The 21,086-nt window shown below is 31.6% G+C and overlaps 1 protein-coding gene across 1 annotated transcript in view; it reads left to right on the top strand.

Moving 5' to 3' along the window:
* LOC106624863 (nicotinic Acetylcholine Receptor alpha5) overlaps positions 1-20,471 on the top strand; it is a 177,739-nt gene extending 157,268 nt beyond the window's left edge. The window contains exons 11-17 of the mRNA XM_070107248.1: positions 7,505-7,656; positions 7,803-7,925; positions 8,136-8,274; positions 9,965-14,900; positions 14,963-19,393; positions 19,568-19,681; positions 20,236-20,471. Of these exons, the coding sequence (XP_069963349.1) occupies positions 7,505-7,656; positions 7,803-7,925; positions 8,136-8,274; positions 9,965-10,117 (567 nt within the window). The 3' untranslated portion in view covers positions 10,118-14,900; positions 14,963-19,393; positions 19,568-19,681; positions 20,236-20,471. The remainder of the gene's footprint in view (positions 1-7,504; positions 7,657-7,802; positions 7,926-8,135; positions 8,275-9,964; positions 14,901-14,962; positions 19,394-19,567; positions 19,682-20,235) is intronic.
* Positions 20,472-21,086: the final 615 nt, after the last annotated feature.

Genomic DNA, 21,086 nt, shown 5'->3' with positions numbered 1-21,086 from the left:
TTTTATAAGTGGTTATATTCACTTGCAGGTCAGAAAAGACGCGGTTTTCGTAATTTTTTTGCAGATGCAAATAAAATAAACAAATAAAAAACAAGAATGTGCACACATTCAAAGGATTTAATGTAACTTAATAATCGGCGATTAATTTTGAATAATTTTAGATGTTCTTGATTCTTTGACTACTGAAGACCAGTAGTAGCTCAGAAAAAAGGTGTCTGGTTGTGAGGAAGGTTTTTCTACTTAAAATTATCTCAAATCAAAAAAACAAAAATGTGTATTACTATAATAGATAATTACAGGCAATGATCAAAGTACTAATCAATATTTTAAATTTTAACAAAATGGCGGCTTCCGTAACAGAATAATTTTTAGCGAAAACTACACTTCAGAATGACTAAAAAAATTTTTATTATTAACAAAAATATTTTTTCTTTCACATTTACCTAACAAATATAACTAAGAAGATCGTTTGGAAATTTTAAGTCGCACGCATTTATTTTTGTACCCACAACCACACATATGCGTAAATAATATTTCAAGGAAATGTGCTTTCCAATAATCATAATTCTATTGTAAAAGTAGTAATATCGCCACAATCCTGTCGCATATCGATAACCGCAACAGCAAATAAAAATGAAATTAAAAAGTGCTTCATAACTTCCAAACTTACTTCAGCTTTGTTTCCACTCACCTGCTTCACACCACTGTGCCAACGAGTTAACATAAAACGATTGTTACGTCACACAATGCAGTACGCCTTGCATTGTTGCACTGTCACTGGCGCATTGTCAGTTCAGGTTGCATGTTTGAAGTTTCGCTTATGGAAGTGAGAGTCAAGATGCATGCAAAGCAATCGTCGTTAACATGAATGAATTCGATACTTGAGTGCTGCTCCATGCAACACACACCGGCGCACACATGCAGAATTTCTCAAGAACCATGCCACAGCCGTGCTAACGATTGTCACAGATAATAACCACCACCCACCGCCCGCCCACCGTCAGCTGCTCTGTTCAATTCGTTTTGTGTCAGTCAAGCTCTAACAATGAGATAACATATCAATTTCCCATTGAAGCGTTTGCCACAAAAGTGGCAAAGAAAGCATGGAGGCAAATGCTATGATGTCAGAGCTGTACGATTGTGTGGATATGTGTTTACAAGTGTAGCGTTGTGTTGCCGAAAGTACAATTGCATACATTTGAATTTGTGTTTTTGCGGTTTTACTCGATATGTCTGTATGTAAACAAGGAGAGAGTAGAGAAAGCTGAAGCTAAAGTTACACAGGAAGAATTGAATTTCTTAGCATCTCTAATAAAAATCAATGTGACTCTTTGTTGCTTTATGCTGCTATTTCGCGTTCTCTTTAACCCTTAGATATCAAAACTAACACTTAAACCCTTAGGTTAAGTTCCCTTAAAGCGAAAATAAAAACAAAGTTCCTAATGCTAACTTTAAAACAGGATTTATCAGCGATCAAAGAGTACTAATAAGTGCAGATAGAGATGAGCACTATGAAAAAAAATATATGTACTATAGGCACTGAACAGATTTAAAATTCTCATGCTATTGGGCGGATCTCAATACTCTTAGTCTGATATATCCGATTTCGGAAAGTATTTCAACTCGAAGCTTACGTTTATTTTCCTAGAGAGAGACAAAGTTTGCACACAATTTTGATAAAAAGTTTTTCATATTTGAATAAATGGTTAAGTATGGACGCATTTTAAGGAGAATACTAACCCTGAAAAATATCGCTTTGTGTCTTATTTTTGTTGATGTTGCAATAGTACCTTAAATATCTCTTATGCGTCAAACGTTAGCGAGAAGCGAAAAGAACACATAATTTCACTTGTTCATATTCGATTTGTTTCTTTCTTTGCTAAAGAAACTACTTTTTCCGCGCCAAAAAAAACTGTATTAGCCACTTAGCTTTGACCGCCGGACTAACAAAAAATACATCTTCATATATCATTATTATCGCTTTCAAAGGGTCTATGCAAGCATGCCAACTTTTACCCAATTATCCATACACTTGTTATAAGCCTCGACTAGGACGGTCTTTAGTGCATTCAGTGAATTTTGGTTTTTTTCGATTTCAGCTCATTTTGGGAGCGCTTCTCGTTAGATTGTTGAACCGATTTGATATCATATTCATAAGCCCGCCATATTCTTCAACCCCATCTTAAAACTAGCAACACGTTTGTGACCGTCCAGTAAGGGTTGTTTTTGCAAAAGATGCATGACTTTTGGTACAAGTCTGGCATTGACACACTCCATAGCCAAAACATTAACCAAAATATAACTTAGTCGATCCAAGAGAGAGGTTGACATCCTCTGCTATCTCTCTGATGATAACACGATGATTTTTAAGCATTGTCTCTTTCAATTTTAGTCATTTATAGCGGTGTATGGAAGACTGGCATAAAGCAAGTTTTCGAAGACTTCACGATCTTCACCGAATACTTTGTGTCACTCAAATACTTGTGTGATAAAGTAGACTCACTCTAAGCTCATTTTAAGCTACATCCCTTAAAAGTAAGTTCTCACAGTGTATATGTATGTATTTTTTCATCTTATTAACACTGTCTAAGGCAAATCGAGTACACAGCGCGTAACAATAGTTGCTATCAAGTGGAAAAGGAAGTGATTAGATGGAAAAATATATGTTTTTCACGACACTTTATATATACTTTGATATGCCAATATATGAGCGTGTGTTTACAAGTTGATGTTTGGAAGCTACTGTCGAATTGCACTCGAATATTACAAAATTTTCTTATGTATAGCTTTGGTATTTGTTTGTGAGGTTTTGTTGTTCCGACCCGCAGTTTAGTGCATTTTCATGTTTCCTTACAAACCGCTGTAGAGATTTTAATCCATACAAAAGTAATTGCAAAGCGAGTTGTAACATTCAAAGAGCTTTTTGCTATCACACTAACGGGATTCATTTGCATTTTCACATATTTATTTGTGTGAATATATAAAGCAGTAGCAAATATACTCGTACTTGTATAAACAAATGTATTTGAATATATACAGCTTTTTGGATGTAATAGTGGTGCACCAGGCGGCACCAGCAGCGGCAACAAAGGCAATCAAGCGGCAGAGCCTCGCTCAAATTGACAGGTGCAAATATTTGCAAGCTTAGCATAGAATATAAATTATATTATATATTATATATAGAACTATATATATATAAATATATAACTGTATGTCTATACCTATATTGAAAGCAATATGCGTGTGCCGCACCGCCTTTCTGTGATTTGGCATGTTCGATTTTAGTGAAAGAGGAAACGCATGCAGCATGTGTGCCAGCCTTATCAGTGTTTCGGTGGCAAATTAGAAGCAAAGTTGCAATGATAACTGCCTTCAGTCGAAAATACGAGGTGACTACTCCGGCAACAAAGTGAGCTAAAGCCATGCTACAAAGGACGCTGCTGCCTAGCAACAATACCTGCAAATAATATCTGCATTTATAGGCACACACACACTGCCACAGAAGTAAGTCTGCAGTGTGCCGCTATGACAACGCAAAGCATTGTGCGCATGTGTGCGTGCACTGTTGTCTGCCATTTGGCATATGCTAACCACAAAACCAGCAGCTTTGCATGCAAATATTGAAATTGAAATTTCGATTAGCCCGTTATTTGTACATATATTAGTCCCAAGAAAGCGCACAAAGGCACACACAACGTACGCCTGCTATTGATTTGTGTAGTTGTGGCATGCAATTCGTAGCAGCTTTCAATTATCTGCAGAGAATATGCAATCCCCAATTACAGACACATACAAGGAAACGTTTAGCAGCAGCTTTACCAAGCTAATTGCTTTCATGCAACACACGCATCGTGCTATCTGCGCGCTTCAGCAGAGGTTATCAGTTAATAGGTGACTCAAATTCGTTGGCAGTCTTCTAAGAAATATTATGTGTGCCTAAAATATGAACTTTAAATTATTATATTTCAAAAGTGAAAATTTTGTGTAGAAATTTGCGCAGAAATCTAATTGAGATGCTTTTATTGACACCAGAAGCAAAAATATACAAACATACATACATACATAATACAAATCCATATGGAAGGCTTCTTTCTACCTATGTACATAAATAATCAGGAAATCTACTTTTCCAACTGCAACAAACAAGAGTTGTGAAATTGTAAGCCATAAATTACGAGCATATCAATAATAAATGCATTTACGAGTTTCTACAAGTTGTGAAATGCGGTTTTCGCATGCAATAAAAGCTTGCATTCAACTTAGTTCAAAAGAACATTTATCTCAATAATTCAAAGTTGCTTGCATTGAAGTTTCAAAGAGTTTTGTGCGACCTGCAGCACTGAGAAGCCATCAAACTATTGCCGCAACGATAAGAAAGGCCGGAACAAGTTTGTACGTGGCAGTAATAATTACGGTGCATATTCAAGGCATTGAACGTGTGCATAAAATAGGTGAAGGTTTGAAATTTATGTTAGTTGCTTAGAGTTATACGCATATACCATAAAACATAAATTGACCCAGACTGACAAAAAAAAAAAAACATTTTCAAGACTTTTATTACAAATCTTTATTATCGCTACAAATGGGTTCCCTTTGAGCCAATATAAGCATAACTTAATCAAAGTTTCCATACTCTTGTTATCAACTTTGGCTGGAATGGTCTTCATTGCATTTAGTGAATTTTGTTTTCTTGGCTCAGGCTCATTTTTGCTCTGCTCTATTTTCGATGCCAACACGATGACTTTGAAGAAGTGTTTCTGTAACTCTTTCGTTGTTATCGTTATTAACACAGGTGTGAGGACGACTCACATGAGGTATGCCTCCTATGACTTTACGACTTTTTCTGAATGATTTTTGCCACACTTATACTTGTTTTTTAGATAAAGCAGACTCCCCAAATGTCGATGTCATAGCCATCAATCTATTGGAAACACTAAATTTTAAGCTAACTCGTTGGTAAATTTTTTCAAAAGTTCAAGAAAGAGGTTGTACCAATCTTGGAAATAGATTTTTATCGATTTGGTTTCGGCCCAGTCTGGGTCAAATTTGATCAGATATGTACATCTTTTCGAGCAAACTAATATTAAACAGAAGCATGACTCCAACGGCCTTCAATCACGTAGTAATTTGCGCTGAAAATTTTATTGCAGCTTTTGTTCTTCAATCCAATAAATATCATTGCAAAAAAACCGTCCCACTAAAGTTGGCGTAGATTTATTTTGCATGACAGCTTCGTTGCCCTTGAGCGCTGCATGCATTTTAACTAAAGTGAAATAAATAAATGCAACAAAATGCAGAAGCAAAACCACAACACCTTTCAACTAGCCCAAGCCATCGTGATTTTTTTAATTTAACGCCTCGCTCGTTCGACACCTGTAACATGCACACACACGAACCTGGGTGGGCAAAAATGGCAAATGTTAATGCATTCGCGCTGAAGCAGTCCCTGAAGTTAAGCTCAGTGGAGTTAGAAAAACAGCGGATAGAAATCCAGTGCACTCGTTGGTTATTAGTGGAATACAAATGCATACTCACATACACATAAAAGAGAGTGAAAAACCCGCTCGTTGTAATAGACATTTATCATCCTGTTGCCTTGCTGGGCTTTTGCACAAACATAAGCATACGTCAATGTATATGGAAGTGTACATGCATATATGTGTGTGTTAAATAGTTGATAATTTCCGCCGGAAAACAAAATATTTGACACTTTATTGCATTGTATTGTTCACTCTTCGTTATATATTATTTAGCGTTTAATTAACAGTTGAAAACAAAGAGCGTGAAAATTTTTGAAACACCATGAATATTACTGAATCTTATGTGGTTATATATACATAGTAGGTGTACATAAAAAAAGTAATTTTCGATGAAGCCGCCATACCACAATCCAAACCAAACGGTAATTTTTTGGGAATGCCATGCGTTTTCTGAACTACCTGAGATTTGACTCACCCCAATGGCGATAATTTTGTACGTTGACGAAGCGATTAGGCCAGCAATGGGAAACATCTGAGAAGATAATTTTTCGATCAACGTGAATATGTGAATTTTTAGAAGAACGGGAATTTGCGTATCAATCTTGGAAAATTGACATGATGAAATGGCAAACCTTACTGAATACACTGAAAAAATCTTACACAAATCGGTAAACAAACATGGCCACCACTAGCTGTCAAAATCATGTTCCTTATTGGTAGACACTGTATATATCTATGAAGGCCGTGTAAAGCTGTCAAGTCGATCAGTCCAGTCATTTCAGAGAAATGGTCTATTACACTAAGTTAAAAATATCTTGCAAATTGACGGTTGAAAACGGAGGTTGTCAGTGGTCACATTTAAGCCATTATTAAGTCCATTGTACCCAGATAAATAATTTTGTGAAATGTTTCAAAAAAAGTCGCTCTACTTGAAACGGGGGCAACTCATTGCAAAAAAATTATAACACGTGAAACATGTTAGGAGAAAATACATAGAGATTACTTTAAACTTTTAATTTTTACTTCTATGGAAAATGGTATATGTAAATACATATGTACACCTAATATATATGCATCTTTTAATATAAAACGTAAAATATTTACAATAAATTACACAAAAGACACATTTTTTGCTCAAACAACTCACAAAAGTAACTAAAGAATGCCGAATTATAATTAATTGTAGTATTCTATCAATTTTCTACATTTACAGTTTTAAGTAAACAAACAAATATATTTGTATGCGATTTCAAAAGCTTACAGTCAAGCAAAGTCTATTAACTGAAAGTCAGCGTGCCTATAAATATGCTACAATTTTTAACAACTAGAATGTTTGCATGCAAATTTATTAAGTTTAAACATAAAAACAATTTTATATGCATTCCCGAATAATATATTACATTGCTCTTACTGAAAACCCATCCATCAAATGGATGTTTTCGCAACAGGCACACAAATAAGCCTACAAGCAAGCAAATTTTATATATACAGAAAGTGAAGGCGTAAGCATAAGCGAACATTTTGCTATGCACTACAAATAAGAAACAAAACAAAAAAAAAAAAAAATACCAAGCAGGACGAGGAAAAATTTTGAAAATTTGGCTAACTGTGCTTCATAAATCATAGAGTGGGCATGAGCCTACAAGTATGCTTCAACACCTACATGGCTGCTAGCAAGAACAATTTTGTATGTACTTCAAGTACGTTTTTTAATTTTGCTCAAGTCGAGGCGTTTGCGCTTTTTAAACAGACATTGTCTTTGCTAAAGCCAAACCTATACACGAATTCGGTTATGCTTAAGAAATGCTTTAAACAACTTTCTACTGCTTAGATAATGAATGCACATTTGTGAAAGCATCCACTTTCGCTAAAAGCGACCCATTGAATTTTCACACACATGCATTTATATCTTACTAAATTTTCTATCAATAATATGCTGATTACTAACAATGCCGCATGAATTTTATTTGACCATCGGCGAAAAAAAAAAAACGAAATATCTCCACAACTGGCCTCCTTAATAGATACGCATCGTATTTTTATGTTGGCTGCCATGGATTCTGCGCATGAGTCGTCCTGGTAGACCACTGATACTGGAATTCCCCACGACACCGTGCTCGGACACATCATCGGAACGGAAGCATCAGATATTGTCCGATGTTGAACTGAAGGAGCGGTAGGCAAAAACACAAATATTTTTATGCAAAATAATTACTAACCGTTAATAATTCATTGAATGTTATTGTTGCACTATATACATATATCTACTTTGATCAATTTGACCAAAACTGTTCTATTCAATTGTATGCTGTTCATCGTTAGCTCCTCGAAATCGCTGCTTGCCAACGTGCTCGACATCGACGATGATTTCCGACACAACTGCCGACCGATGACGCCCGGCGGCACTTTACCGCACAATCCCGCTTTCTATCGCACCGTTTATGGGTAACAGCAACAAGCTGATGAGCGAAAACATATAGAAATGAGATTACCAAATAAAGTAGAGTGTGACCAAATGTTTGTATTTCGTGCATTATAGTATATTTATTAGATTGCTTAAGTCCTTTTTAGGGACTTAGTTTTGGTCACACTCCACTTTATCGCCCTTTTTGAAATAAAAATCATCTACTAAATTCTTTTATTTTCATCTTATAGCCAAGGCGACGACGGCAGCATCGGCCCGATCGGTAGCACCCGCATGCCGGATGCCGTTACGCATCACACGTGCATCAAATCAGCAACGGAATATGAACTAGGTTTAATTTTGAAGGAAATTCGCTTTATAACCGATCAGGTATGTTGGACGATTTTCAAATATTTACTGTTGAGTTATAAATTTTTATTTTTATTCTAAATGAAAGTTGCTTGGTTTATCAACTATTAGAGAAGTTCATTCGACAACTTAAAAAACAGTCCTGGAAGACGTCCACTGTTTTCATAATAGCTTTCTTACTAAAGAAAAAAATCAGTAGTAAAAACTATTTTAACATAAGTTATTATCTTTTGCGCTATTCGCCCTTGACACAATATGCAATAAGAGAAAGCATTTTAGAAATGAGATGAAAAGCTCGTTTCACCAAAACTTTGTGCTTTCATAATAGTGCTGATCTTCGCTATGCTCTGTCCTAAGCTTTCATTAGATAATCATATACGAGCTACAAATTATTAATAATGCAATTATGAAATAAATAAACACTACAATAATAAATAAATCTTCTGTAAAATTAAAGCTTTTTTAAGATCTATATACTAACAAGAAAATACACAAATCGTCTTAGAACTTTGCTTTATCGGTTTTTCTGCTCTTAGCAGAGTAACCGAAAAATGTAAGATTATAGCTTCTTTAAGATAGTTATATAAAGAGTTAGGCTTAAATGACAAATCAATCATAATTTTCTAATTTTTACTTTCAGTAGTGACATAACGATTCGAAAAAACTCAACGTCTGAATTTTTGCAACCTTCTAAACTCCTTACTACAATATTTATTATTATTGTAGAAGTTTCAGTCCACTTTTGTAGAAACTTTTATAAAACTTGGTTACCATGCAGCCAAATTTTATTCACAAAGATTGGTTCAGCTAACCGAGATATAATATTTTTTTGGAAAGCGCTCATGAAAAAAACTCTTTAAGCCAAAAGTATCAATAGGCCGAGCTTTTATTGTCTCTGCGTGTACTGAATACTGAGGTCAAGGCAGCATTTGCCCTTTGCTCGATGTGTGGTAACTGTCCACACTGAGCTGTTAACTTGAAGGAATTTAACAAATTTTTTTATTGACTTTTTATTTTAATTATTTACTATTGGTGTATTATAAAAGGCTTTCATATTATTTATAGACTCCTTGTGAGCATATATTTTTCGCAGTAATGGATATACTGTCAATAATAATCATTATATTGTAATTATTTAAAAAAATTTGATATATCTTTTGAACTCCATCAACATCCATTGACTTGTATAATCACGAATTGCATGGATTTTGTTAATAATTAAGTCACACTTTTAAGATATTTCCATCACCAAGTGAAGTTGACCCTGTATTAATAGATTATAAATAGTTCCTATATATATAAGCCTATAATATGTTTTATATTAGTACTAAAAACCTATTTATCAATACAAAATTACAAACCCAATAGAAAATAATAGCAAATGAAAGAAAATAATTTACGTTTCTTTCTTACACTCTCTCTTTTCTGTTTCTTCGCGCTTGCACTTCAATATTATCAAATAAAAATCTTTAAAATATATTTTAAAAAATTAAAAAATTTAAATTAAATAATAATAAAAAATTAACAAATATAATTTTTGTATGAAAAATAAAACGAAATATACAAAAAAAAATACCTTTAAACTAAAACAATAAACAAAAACTAAAACATAAAATTAAAAAAAAATTATAATAATAACAACAATTTAAATACATAAAATAAATTACAAAATGTGTATGGAATTTGTACAAATTTTTCTACACAAAAACAGCTACGCAAAGAAGACGAAGAAAATGACATTGCCAATGATTGGAAATTCGCAGCTATGGTCGTTGACAGACTGTGCCTTATCATATTCACAATGTTCACAATATTAGCCACAATAGCTGTACTACTATCAGCACCACATATTATTGTCTCGTAGCCATATGAGCGAGGTTATTGTTATTGGTTTTATTATAAAATCAATTTGTTAATTATTAAATTAATAACGAAAATTTTTAAGTAAACTTTAAAATTTAAAACCAAAAAAAAAACGTAAAAATTTAAACACACAAACAAACGGAAAAATTTTAACACAACCAAAGACGCACAAATACACGCACATAACCACTCAAATAAACAATCAAAAACAACAAACACTGGGATGTATGCAAACGCATATTATACACAACAACAACAACACAATGTCACCATATACAGATACAAATATGGCGAAGCGAAAATCAGTTTCGGGCAAGAAAACACAAGAAGCGAAAAACAAACACAATTAAACCAGCGTTCCAGCTACACACACATTTACATGAAACAAAACAAAAAAACTAATAAAACCTAAAAAAAAATACAACAGCAAAAGCGCTCACCTTCAACAATCAATCACTCCAACGCACAGACCTGCAGACATACACTTACAGAAATACACTGGCAAAAAAATCGGAAAATCTAAATAAAACTGTTTAATCTATGCAACAAGTTTAAACAAACAAAAAAATCGTAAAAAACAATTAAAAAGAAAATAAAACACAAATATCGTAATATATTTAAAACCAATTTATAAAAAATACTTTAGTTAAATTGTTAGTATTTAAACAAAAAAATCTTTTTCTCTTCCTAAACAAAAACTTAGCGCGTAACTAGATTTTTTAATTCCAAACTGAAAATATAAAACGAAACTTTAAACTAATTTCACCAACTAAATACAAACGCTGCTAAGTTTAGAGTGTAGAGAGTTTAATAGAAAGCAGTTGGATAGGTAGAAACGAAACCTAAGCCCCGAGAAAAGTTTATAAGCAATGATTACTTGATTAGTTAGACTTTAGTTATTTTCCCAGAATACCTATTTTCCCTAAATACCTGCATAGAAACGTTTTTTAAGTAAGAAAGCTTTCTCAAAATAATACGCTATTATTAAAAACTTTCCTAAAAGAGTTAGCTTTTATCTAGAGCTTTCACAAAAACCTCAAAAACTCAATGAATACTTTAATTAAATATTTTTTCATACATTTTAAATAAGAAAGCTTCCACAAAGGAGTAAACTTTCATCAAGAGTTATCATAAAAAAAATCAACAACTCAATTTATTACTCAATTGATTACTTTTTGACACATAACCACTGTCTCAAACTACAATCTCAACCATAACCTTCCCTATAAGACAAGCATAATAAATTTAGAATTGATATTTCTTATATAAAGTCCAAAAATACTCGCAGACATAAACAAACTGAGGTGTTTTAAAGCATGTAATAATCCTAGTACCTATCGAACACACTTTTTAACTGTCGTCTTAACTTTTCACGTCAAACTGTGAGTGTAAGCAATGTAGACGATTTGAAAAGCGAAAAACAAAAATAATGTGTAATTCACTTCGAGCTATGAAGCAGCTTTTTGTATATAGGAAATACATACAATATAAATATACACTGATCATTTATGCAGTGAGCATATATCGGCAAGAGTTCACCATAACAGTAAATAGGATTCATATTAATATTACTTATATATAGATACATAAATCAACTTCACAATAGGAATCATTATGAAATTAATGAAATCTGAGAGATGTCATAAACTCCTTTCCAAACCATTTGCATGACAACTGGGCTCCAATAGGTAAATTTACAAACATAATTACATACAACCACTTAATTAAGATAAATAGTAGTTGCATAAGGCTCATACACATATTTAAATCTCAGCAGATTTTATAATAGTAAAGTAAATCGATGTCATAGCAGATAGTTGAAATGAGATTTTCATGTCATTAGTTAGAAAGGATTACAAAATTATAAAATTTCGTTACAAAATTCAATTTAATTTATTATTTACTTTGACATTTCACAAAGGTTTCCATTAAACAAGAAAACAAATAAACGTGTATTGTATGCAAATTATCGCACGCGTGAAAATGTGAAAATGAAACTAAAATCTAAACGAAGTAAGCAAGAGCAGACGCATGCATTGATATGCCTAAATAAAAAGCCGTTAAAACTGCCAATTATTTATAATAAACAAAAACAACTAATAACTCTAGCGTGTAGTATTAAAATGTTTATCGCATGCGATATTTTGCAAACCAATTACGACATAAAAATATAAACTCCAGCAAATAAAATAAAAAATCCTCTCCAAACACCTTAAACAAGCGTACAAAACCAATATAAATAACCCAAAAACTGGGAAATTTTGCAATGAAAAACTAATAATGAACATGAAAAATGCGGGAAAAATGTCATGCGCGAAATTTGCGTTCAAATAAGTTGAAGTAAGCTAACAACACCTCAAAAGGCTCATAAAACACACGACGCGTCACCATATATGTATGTGGTTGCGCTGGCGCGTGTGTGTGGACCCGAAATGCGGGATCCCGTAGAGAATTGATACAAAACAGCATGCACTGCAAGAAATGGTTGCGAGCAATAATATCTGCGTGTTGATGACGGCAAAATGTATATCCTATGAAATGCGTTATGATCGAGCGATTTATTGTTTGGCGGCGGTTGGGTGCGCTATATGCATTCGTATATATAATATATATGTATATGTATGTAAGCAACCAACTTGATGTCGCAGGTGGGGGCACTTAACAATGCATTTGTTTGGTATAGGGCTGCTTATGTGATAAAATTTTCCAAATTAAAAAAAGAGCAAATTTGTTGATTTTTGTGAGTTCTATGGGATTCAAAGCAAAGAAATTCATGTAGAAGTTCATTGATGAGTTATAAATCTTCTGTTTTTATAAATGTAAGATTTTTAGTTTTTAAAAAAAGTTTGCGAAATGATTAAAGTGTCAGCTCTTAAATCCTTGGATATATCTCTTACATATATGTTCTGCTGATATTTCATATTTCAAGCGCGCGTTTAGGCTACATCTGTTGCGCAAAAATTATTGAAATCTGATGTATGCAAAGTTCTTTTAATTCTCCACAAATCACTGAATCTAATTTCTACATTAAAATCAACAAATGTTGCGTATGCTAAAATAGCGTAGGAACCGAACAAAAAATCGCTCGTTCATCTCAAAGTACAGCAAATAAATTTAAAAAGAATTTGGAGAACCATACCTGCGTTAGTAGTTTTAATTTTTTATATTGCATACCAAATAATCAACACAAATCCAGTCACTTACACAAGCGGTAATTCGTGAGCTACAAAATTGCTTCAGTAAGCAGATTTCACCGGTGCAAGGCTATTATCGACTGTTAAAAAACCACAAATACACAAGCAAAACCACTGACTGAACAGTAACGGCTTTACACGCAATACATTTGGCTGAAGCTTTTTCGCTTACACATGGCGCTATGGGAGTTTTTGTCGCAAGCTTCGTTAGCCCATGAAAGCTTTAGAGTAGCAGACACCAAATGCAATGAACTAAAGCTGTAACACAACTAAACTTTTTTGGCTTTATTTTTTAATCGTTGTTCTTTAGTTTAGTATGGTTATTCTGCTTCTATTTGTAAATCTTGTGCAATAGATACAATCAGAATTTGCTTTGAATATAAAACAATTAATATTACACAAATAAAGTAAAAACAAAAAATGGAAATGTAAAATGTGAAAAAAACACACAATAAATTTTTAACCAAAATACGAGTAGTACACTGAAAAAAGTAATAGTAATTGATATACCAGCTATATAAAGCAAACATAAATCAGCTTATTACTGTAAAACAGATCAAGAGAAATAGCAAATATGACACATGTAAATCATAAATCACAACTAAAATAAGTAATTTAACGATAAAGCATACAAGACGCATAGATAATACGTGCAATGGAAAACCAAAAGCAAATAGAATTTGTGAAGCTACTAAAAACCAAAAGCCTCTCAAAGCAGTAATACACTGAGAAAAATATATTGCTGACAAATGGAAAATCAATCCTTACACGCATACTTACAGGCATGCATACCCCCGAGAAATGAATTTGCAAAAGTAGTTATTTAAATATATATACGAAGATATAGCAAATATTTCATATACACATACATACATACAGATGTATGTAAGTAATTACAATTTTATACAAATGTTATTTGTAATATATTATCAATGACTTCATAAATTTGAGCTCAATGTATAAGTAATATCTATGGAATTAAAGCAGTCAACTTCAAGTAAAAGCCACTTTCCACAATTTTTATAAAAAATTTATTTTCTAAAAAGTTTACTATTTTTGAAAAAATATTACTGAATCAATTTTATATTTATATTGCAAAATGCACCTATGCATTTATAGCACGCGTACAGTAAGGAGCAAAATTATTCGAAAGTTGTGTACTTATAACTGTACTAAAATATATGTATCAATCATTATGCAAATTTTGAATACGGTGGTTGCTTCACTCACCTTTCTTTTAAACTTTACTTTACTTACATCATCTTCACCTTTGGTTTTTTACTTTTAACAAATTGATTTTTTAGATCAGTAAAGAGGTTTCCAGTTGCATTAGGTACTGAGTGATGGAAAATCAATCACGCGAGAACAAATTTACCCTATTTATTTATGGTAAAGTGAGAGAGAATTGCAAAGTAACATACAAGCACACTTGCCGTTAAACAAAGAGTAAATGAACAACTTCAAAGTACTGTAATCTAAGCAAACTCTCGCGCCTAATGGTCAATGATTTGAAAATCGGTTTTAAAAAGCGTGGTCTTCTTCAACATATCATTTTCAAGTAGTAATAAAACGCATATAGATTATGTTATGGCCAAGAATTTTTATTTATTAGAAAAACAAGAATTTAACATTATGTTCAAAAATTCATTTAGGCAAGTGACCGCTTCGACTAGCTCAAATATATTCCGAGATAATTCACCGACCAAAAGTTTCCTTCCATAAATTGATTGTTTCGCTTCCTTAATAGCAGGTAGCCCCGTTTTGTTGGAACCATCAACTTCCTCTAATTTAGGTACGACAAAGTCATTAATCATGACTCTATAGCGTTCCCCAATGACTGTAAAATTATGGACGGCTTTATTTTTAAAGAAATATGGAACAATTATTCCAACCAAACCAAGATCCTTCCGTAAATTCTTCCATAAAGTAGATGGACATAGTTCTAATTGCTGCGCGCTATGGTGGATGGACTCATTCGAGTCTTCTTCGATAGTCTGCTGCACAGCAGCAAAGCGTCTTCGATGCGCACTGTACGTCTCTGTTTCTGTCTCTGAGGATGCGCATTATACACTAGAGTAAACATGGTGCGAAACTGAGCCATGGTGGCTCGAATTACCGACTCCGCTGAGCGATTATGGCTGACCGAATATTACACCATTATTTTGGTAATAAATTTGCACAATTTGCAAATGTTGTTCCGGAATTAATCTGTTCGTTATAAAATGACAAACCAAACTAAGTATAAATTATGTAACAGCTGTCATAAAGGCCAACGCCGAAAAAAGTATTGAAAAGCATACGTCAAAAAAAACACCCGTTTCCCCGTATTCAAATATTATTATGGAGCCTGACTTGGCATTACTTTTGAAATTTGTTTGATAAATTTTTAAGGTGACTTAATACCGGACGCACAAAAAATCATTTTGTTGTTTCTTCAAAGATCTAAACTCTAAGTTTTTCTTTACTTAGGTTACTTTTTGATTTAGCGTATATTATTAGCTGTAAATATACTTTCTAAAAAAATGTTTTTCTTGCAAAATCACGCATAATTTTTGTTTGTCTCTCTTTTATTAATATACACAATATTTCGTAAGCAAATCAATATTTCTCAAACTGTACAATTTGTTTAAAAAACATATAATAAATATCAGCAATTTATAAAGTTTTATATATATGTAGTTATAATTAAAAAAAAAGTAATAAATTTATATTATAATAAGTAATGGGTAAAATTTCAACAAATTATAGGTAAAAACAAGTATTACATTTTATACGAAAAAGCGATTTGAGGGAATATGTAGTAGTGTATGAATGTATTTTTTCGATATGATTTTTTATGAATTCCTATGTTTCAATTCATTTAAGCAAAAACGTGTGAACATAAATTTTGCTTAAAAGGGTATAAAGCCAGAATTCTAAATTTGTATTAAAGAAAATTATTCAAGACAATGGGGACCTCTGTGCGCTGCTTAAAGCGACGAGGTAGCCATGCAAAAGCGAATGAAAAATTAAACACAAAATGTTACAAATGCAAAAATGGGGTTAAATAATAAACTTTAAATAAAATAACTTAATAAAAGTCGAATAATGCAAGTAAAGCACAAACGCTGCCACACAAAATAATAATGATAATGTTATATTAATGTATGTATGTACAATACGATGCGATCCGGCGAAAATAGAGTTTGGATAATTTTTTTATTTTTTTAAGTAAAGAATATAATATAAACAATAATTAAATTTAATTTTTCTACGAACGAAAAATATTATAAAACTTGCGGGTAATTAATATAATTTTAACGGTTAAATGAAATAGCAGTAACTTAGCAAACAGATAACCTGTCAGTGTAGTGAGATAATTCAATAGCATTTTTATGGAACTAACAGTACACGTACATTTGTAACGGAGTAGTGGACGCAATACAAAATAAGTATCAAATAAGGTAAATATTATAACTAGCAGAATTTAGAAAAAAGTTGGAAACCGTGTAGTAGCAAATAGCGAGAACATAAAGAGTGTAGTCAGTAACATAATTAGCCGCTCTGGTTCAGTGGTTGGAGCCGAGCAGCGCGAGAGAGCTTTTGAAACACACAAAAATAAAAGAGAATAATAATAGCAGTTTACAATTACATAGAAAATGAAGCAAGCAGCGTTAAGTACACAGAAAACAATATATTAGACACGCACAGCAACTGACAGTGAGTGTGAAAAGTAAACGACCCAACAGCGGAGGGGCAACAAGTTTATGAAATATTGTGTGTCATACAACGGCAGCAAGCAGACAGTTTTTCAGACCCCTTTTTTAAATAAGCAAAAAACAAAAATAAAATACTGAAATTTTTCTCTAAAGCATTAAGTAAACATAAAAAAGATGTATAAATAATAAGCGAACTAGTTGCATTTAACAAATTTTAAATATTTAAATTAAATTCAATTTTTAATAAATTATAACTATTTATTAAAAAAAGAAAAAAATACGGACAACAATTAAAACAAAAATACTCCTTTCTCTATTTAAACTTTAAGCTAGACGCATGGAAAACAATAAGGATTGATTAACTAGCATTTTAATAAATATGAAATAAGTTTAAATTTATTGAGGATTATGCAATGCATTGCAAGCAGATTTCAACTATGGAAATTATAGTGAACTAAAAGTGTAAAACTGCGAGATTTTCAAAGTCATGCGCTGATTTTTTATGTCGTTATTAGCAATTAATTGTAATTTAAACTTAATAATAACTAGAAATAAATGCAATTTAATAAATTAATTTAATTTAATTATGAATACAAATTTATTGTATGAATGATTGAGTGCAGCAGAAAACTATGAAGCAAAATTAAATTGAATTATTAATTAATTAATGAAAGTAAACAAATATATAGACGTATATAGGATTTCAGTCATTTTGACTTTAATTAGCAGTAATTTAAAATTAAATAAATTAAAGAAAAATTATTAAAGTAACATAACAGCAGATTGTACATTTTAAAAAACCGAAAAAGGGCAAATAAATACATAATTAGTTTATTTCAAAATAAAACAAAAACTTAAAACGTAATAAGCAAAATTTGAAAAAAAAATTAAGCAAATGAAAAAAAAATAATTATTATAGTCAACTAAATGAATTGAATTGCAAATTTTTGATGCTGATTTAATGACTAATTTAAATTTAGTAGTTATGAAACAAACAAGACCAAAAATAAGTGTAATATTTGATATGAAAATATTACCAGTACAATATTGAATGAAGATTAAAGAAAACCAAGGTCTTTGAATTGAATTTTTTGAATTTAAATAGTGTCGGCGATCGCAGCGAAAACATTCAAATTGAGAATAACGAAAATAAAGAATAATAAAAAAATTAGAACTCTCGATGCATTTACTTTACAAAGGGGTTTAAGTTTAAGATCGATGTATATATACATATATATTGAATTTTTTGAGTAATGCAGACTTGTTATCAAAGCTGGATAGCAGTTGAAACTTTCAACGGAGCTTGTTAAGGGATTGGAGAGCTTCCAAGACTTCTCCAGAAGAATATAATGCTTACAGACGAACATGGCATTTAATACACGAAGCGTAATAAACGTATACTAGAAAGTGGTTGCGGCGAGTTGACGGCAGAACTATGGTCTTTAGAACAATGGTGCTAAACTATGGCTCGTGACGAGAAAGACAGCTTCGGTAACGTACGAATGGTAATTGGTGTAGCGCATTTGTCAAATATTCTCATAAAGGCCTATAACTATACTAAATATATTGTATTTGTTATAATATTTATAAATCATTAAACCATTATTTTGAACAAAGAATACAAAAACGAGTGTAAAGTAATAAAATAAATATTTTTATTAGTTAGATATTTTTCTAAGCTCATATAATAAGTAAACATTTTAGAAAACTATTTAATCATACAAAACTCCTTAGTCATACATAATAAATTTAAGAAGCATGAAAATAACGACTAAAAATCAAAATATTACGTGGTGCAATTTTATATTCAAAGTAGTAGAAATTTCTGCATTCAATTGAAAATAATATTTTTATATTTATTATGATAGAAATTAGCGTAAAATATTGTGAAAAGCAGAAAATTTTACGCCCAAAAATTCTGATGGTTGCGCAGTTTGTCAACGTGCGCGTTTTAACAAAACTAATTGATTGTGATTTTCATACACAGTTACAGCGCTGAACAAATCTAGAAAGCTGCACATAAACACTTTTTATAACCTAAAAATATTATTGAAGTTAGCAAGCACTCAAAAATCTAGCAGATGGCATGAACAATCCCGAGGAAAGGTGAATGATTTATTTTAAATTACGAATGAAATTAACCTTTAAGCAATGACATTTTATTTTTGCTGTAAAAGTTTGCACAATTTTTGTTTTTTCTTTATTAATTTTTTTTTAATTATACTCTGATATTTACACAATTTTTGTTTTTGATTTATATGACGCTAACATTATATTTAATACTTACGAAATATATTTGCATGTTACCACCTATTTACACAAATTTAGTTTCTTTAACTAATTCTTAAACCTTGTACGATTCCTTGCTTACATATGAGTGAACTGGTAAGTGTTTTGCAAATATTTAATATCTAAAAACTATTAGAAAATTATGTTCCAACACATTTAATCCTCGCAAACATTTTGAATTTGATTTTAAATGGATTTGATAATTTTATGCAGCAGAAAATCTTTACATACATATATAACAGAATATTCTTATTCGATATGCTTTCATAGGCCAACGCTTCTCTCAAATTCGCCATAACTCCAAATCCATATAAAGAGCAGTAAGCCAGCAGAATTTTTCGAAGAGAGTTGGGATGATAGGAGGAAAATATAAAATTTGTACAAGTGAGCATCAACCGATATAATTACCGATTGATCTATCATTTTATTACAATAACGCTATTTTACTAAAAAATTTTATTATAAAAATTGCATAGCGTTGATATCAGTTAATAAGTTATGATAAGGTAATAAGTTATCGATAAGTTTATAAAAATATCGATATTTTGTAAAAATTTCTTACCATAAAAATTGCATAATATTGATAAGTTATTTAAGTTATAGGGCAGTTTTATGAAAAAATCGATATTTTAACGATTATTTTGAAATAGAAAGATATTTTATCGATAACTTTATAAAACTATCGATATTTTCAAAATAAATACTAATTTTCATGATACATTATAAAAATTATACAATAAAATTGATTATTTTGTTCACCACAGATATAACATTTTAAAGAACGTTACCTCTCACAACCTACATACATATATTGTATAATTAATATTAGTATTTAAGAATTTATATAACACAAAGACAAACCTTTAAAAAATTTTTTTTATAATTTTGATAACAAAACAAGCACATGTTCTTTTAAAATAATTTATTTATTATTTTAGGATTGCGCAGACCTTCTGCAACATGGACCTTCATGGAGACAGGAGACTTGTCACATGGTTGCGCAAAATAATATTTTTATAATTTTGCAATTTTTACAAAAACTTGTTTAATTACATAAAATTTTATTATTATATATATATTCGATTGTTTGTTGTAAAGCACAAAGTTATGAAAATAGTCCAAATATGTGTTTATGTTTTTATTTCAAATATACCGTTATTGTATGATGTACGAAGAAATATGTTTATATTTAATAACGGAAATTCAGTAGGTATGTTTACCAACTTTTAAACACAAAAGTTAAAAAACTTTACAGTTATTTAAAAACTATCATATCCTGTACGCGTTTTTATGATTAGTAATCTATAAAGAAAACAAAAATGGATGGAGCTGTGAAAAAGTGCATCTACTAAAGCTTCACTTCCGCACTAGTTTCACTTCCCAACACCAGCTATGTAGTCTTCAATTACGGCCCACAAATAAATAAACTCTCGGTCACTTATTGACAGCAAACGAGGCAACAAACGCCGCACTCCGCCTCACAACACACTGCAGACAACTGGCATATAACATGGTTTATCGTGACTTCAACTGTTTACAGCAATTGACTGCAAAATCGATTTTTATTTGAAATTGCACGGGAAATTTAATTTGAGTAGCCACCGAAATCATTTAAGTGTGACCGCCTCAACCACACAGACGCAGCGCTGTCATGCAACGCCTAACTTGCAACAAAATTTAGCGGCATGTGTAGTGTGGTTTGTATGCATGTATAGGTGAATATTATGCCATATTTTGCAAGCAATCGGCTTGGCCACTGCATTGCTATTTTTAGCGGAGTTGGTAAATT

This window comes from Bactrocera oleae, chromosome 3 (assembly GCF_042242935.1).
Source record: "Bactrocera oleae isolate idBacOlea1 chromosome 3, idBacOlea1, whole genome shotgun sequence".
Taxonomy (NCBI): Eukaryota; Metazoa; Arthropoda; class Insecta; order Diptera; family Tephritidae; genus Bactrocera; species Bactrocera oleae.
The sequence above is the reverse complement of the archived record's forward strand: the minus strand, read 5'-3'. Positions and strand labels throughout refer to the sequence as shown.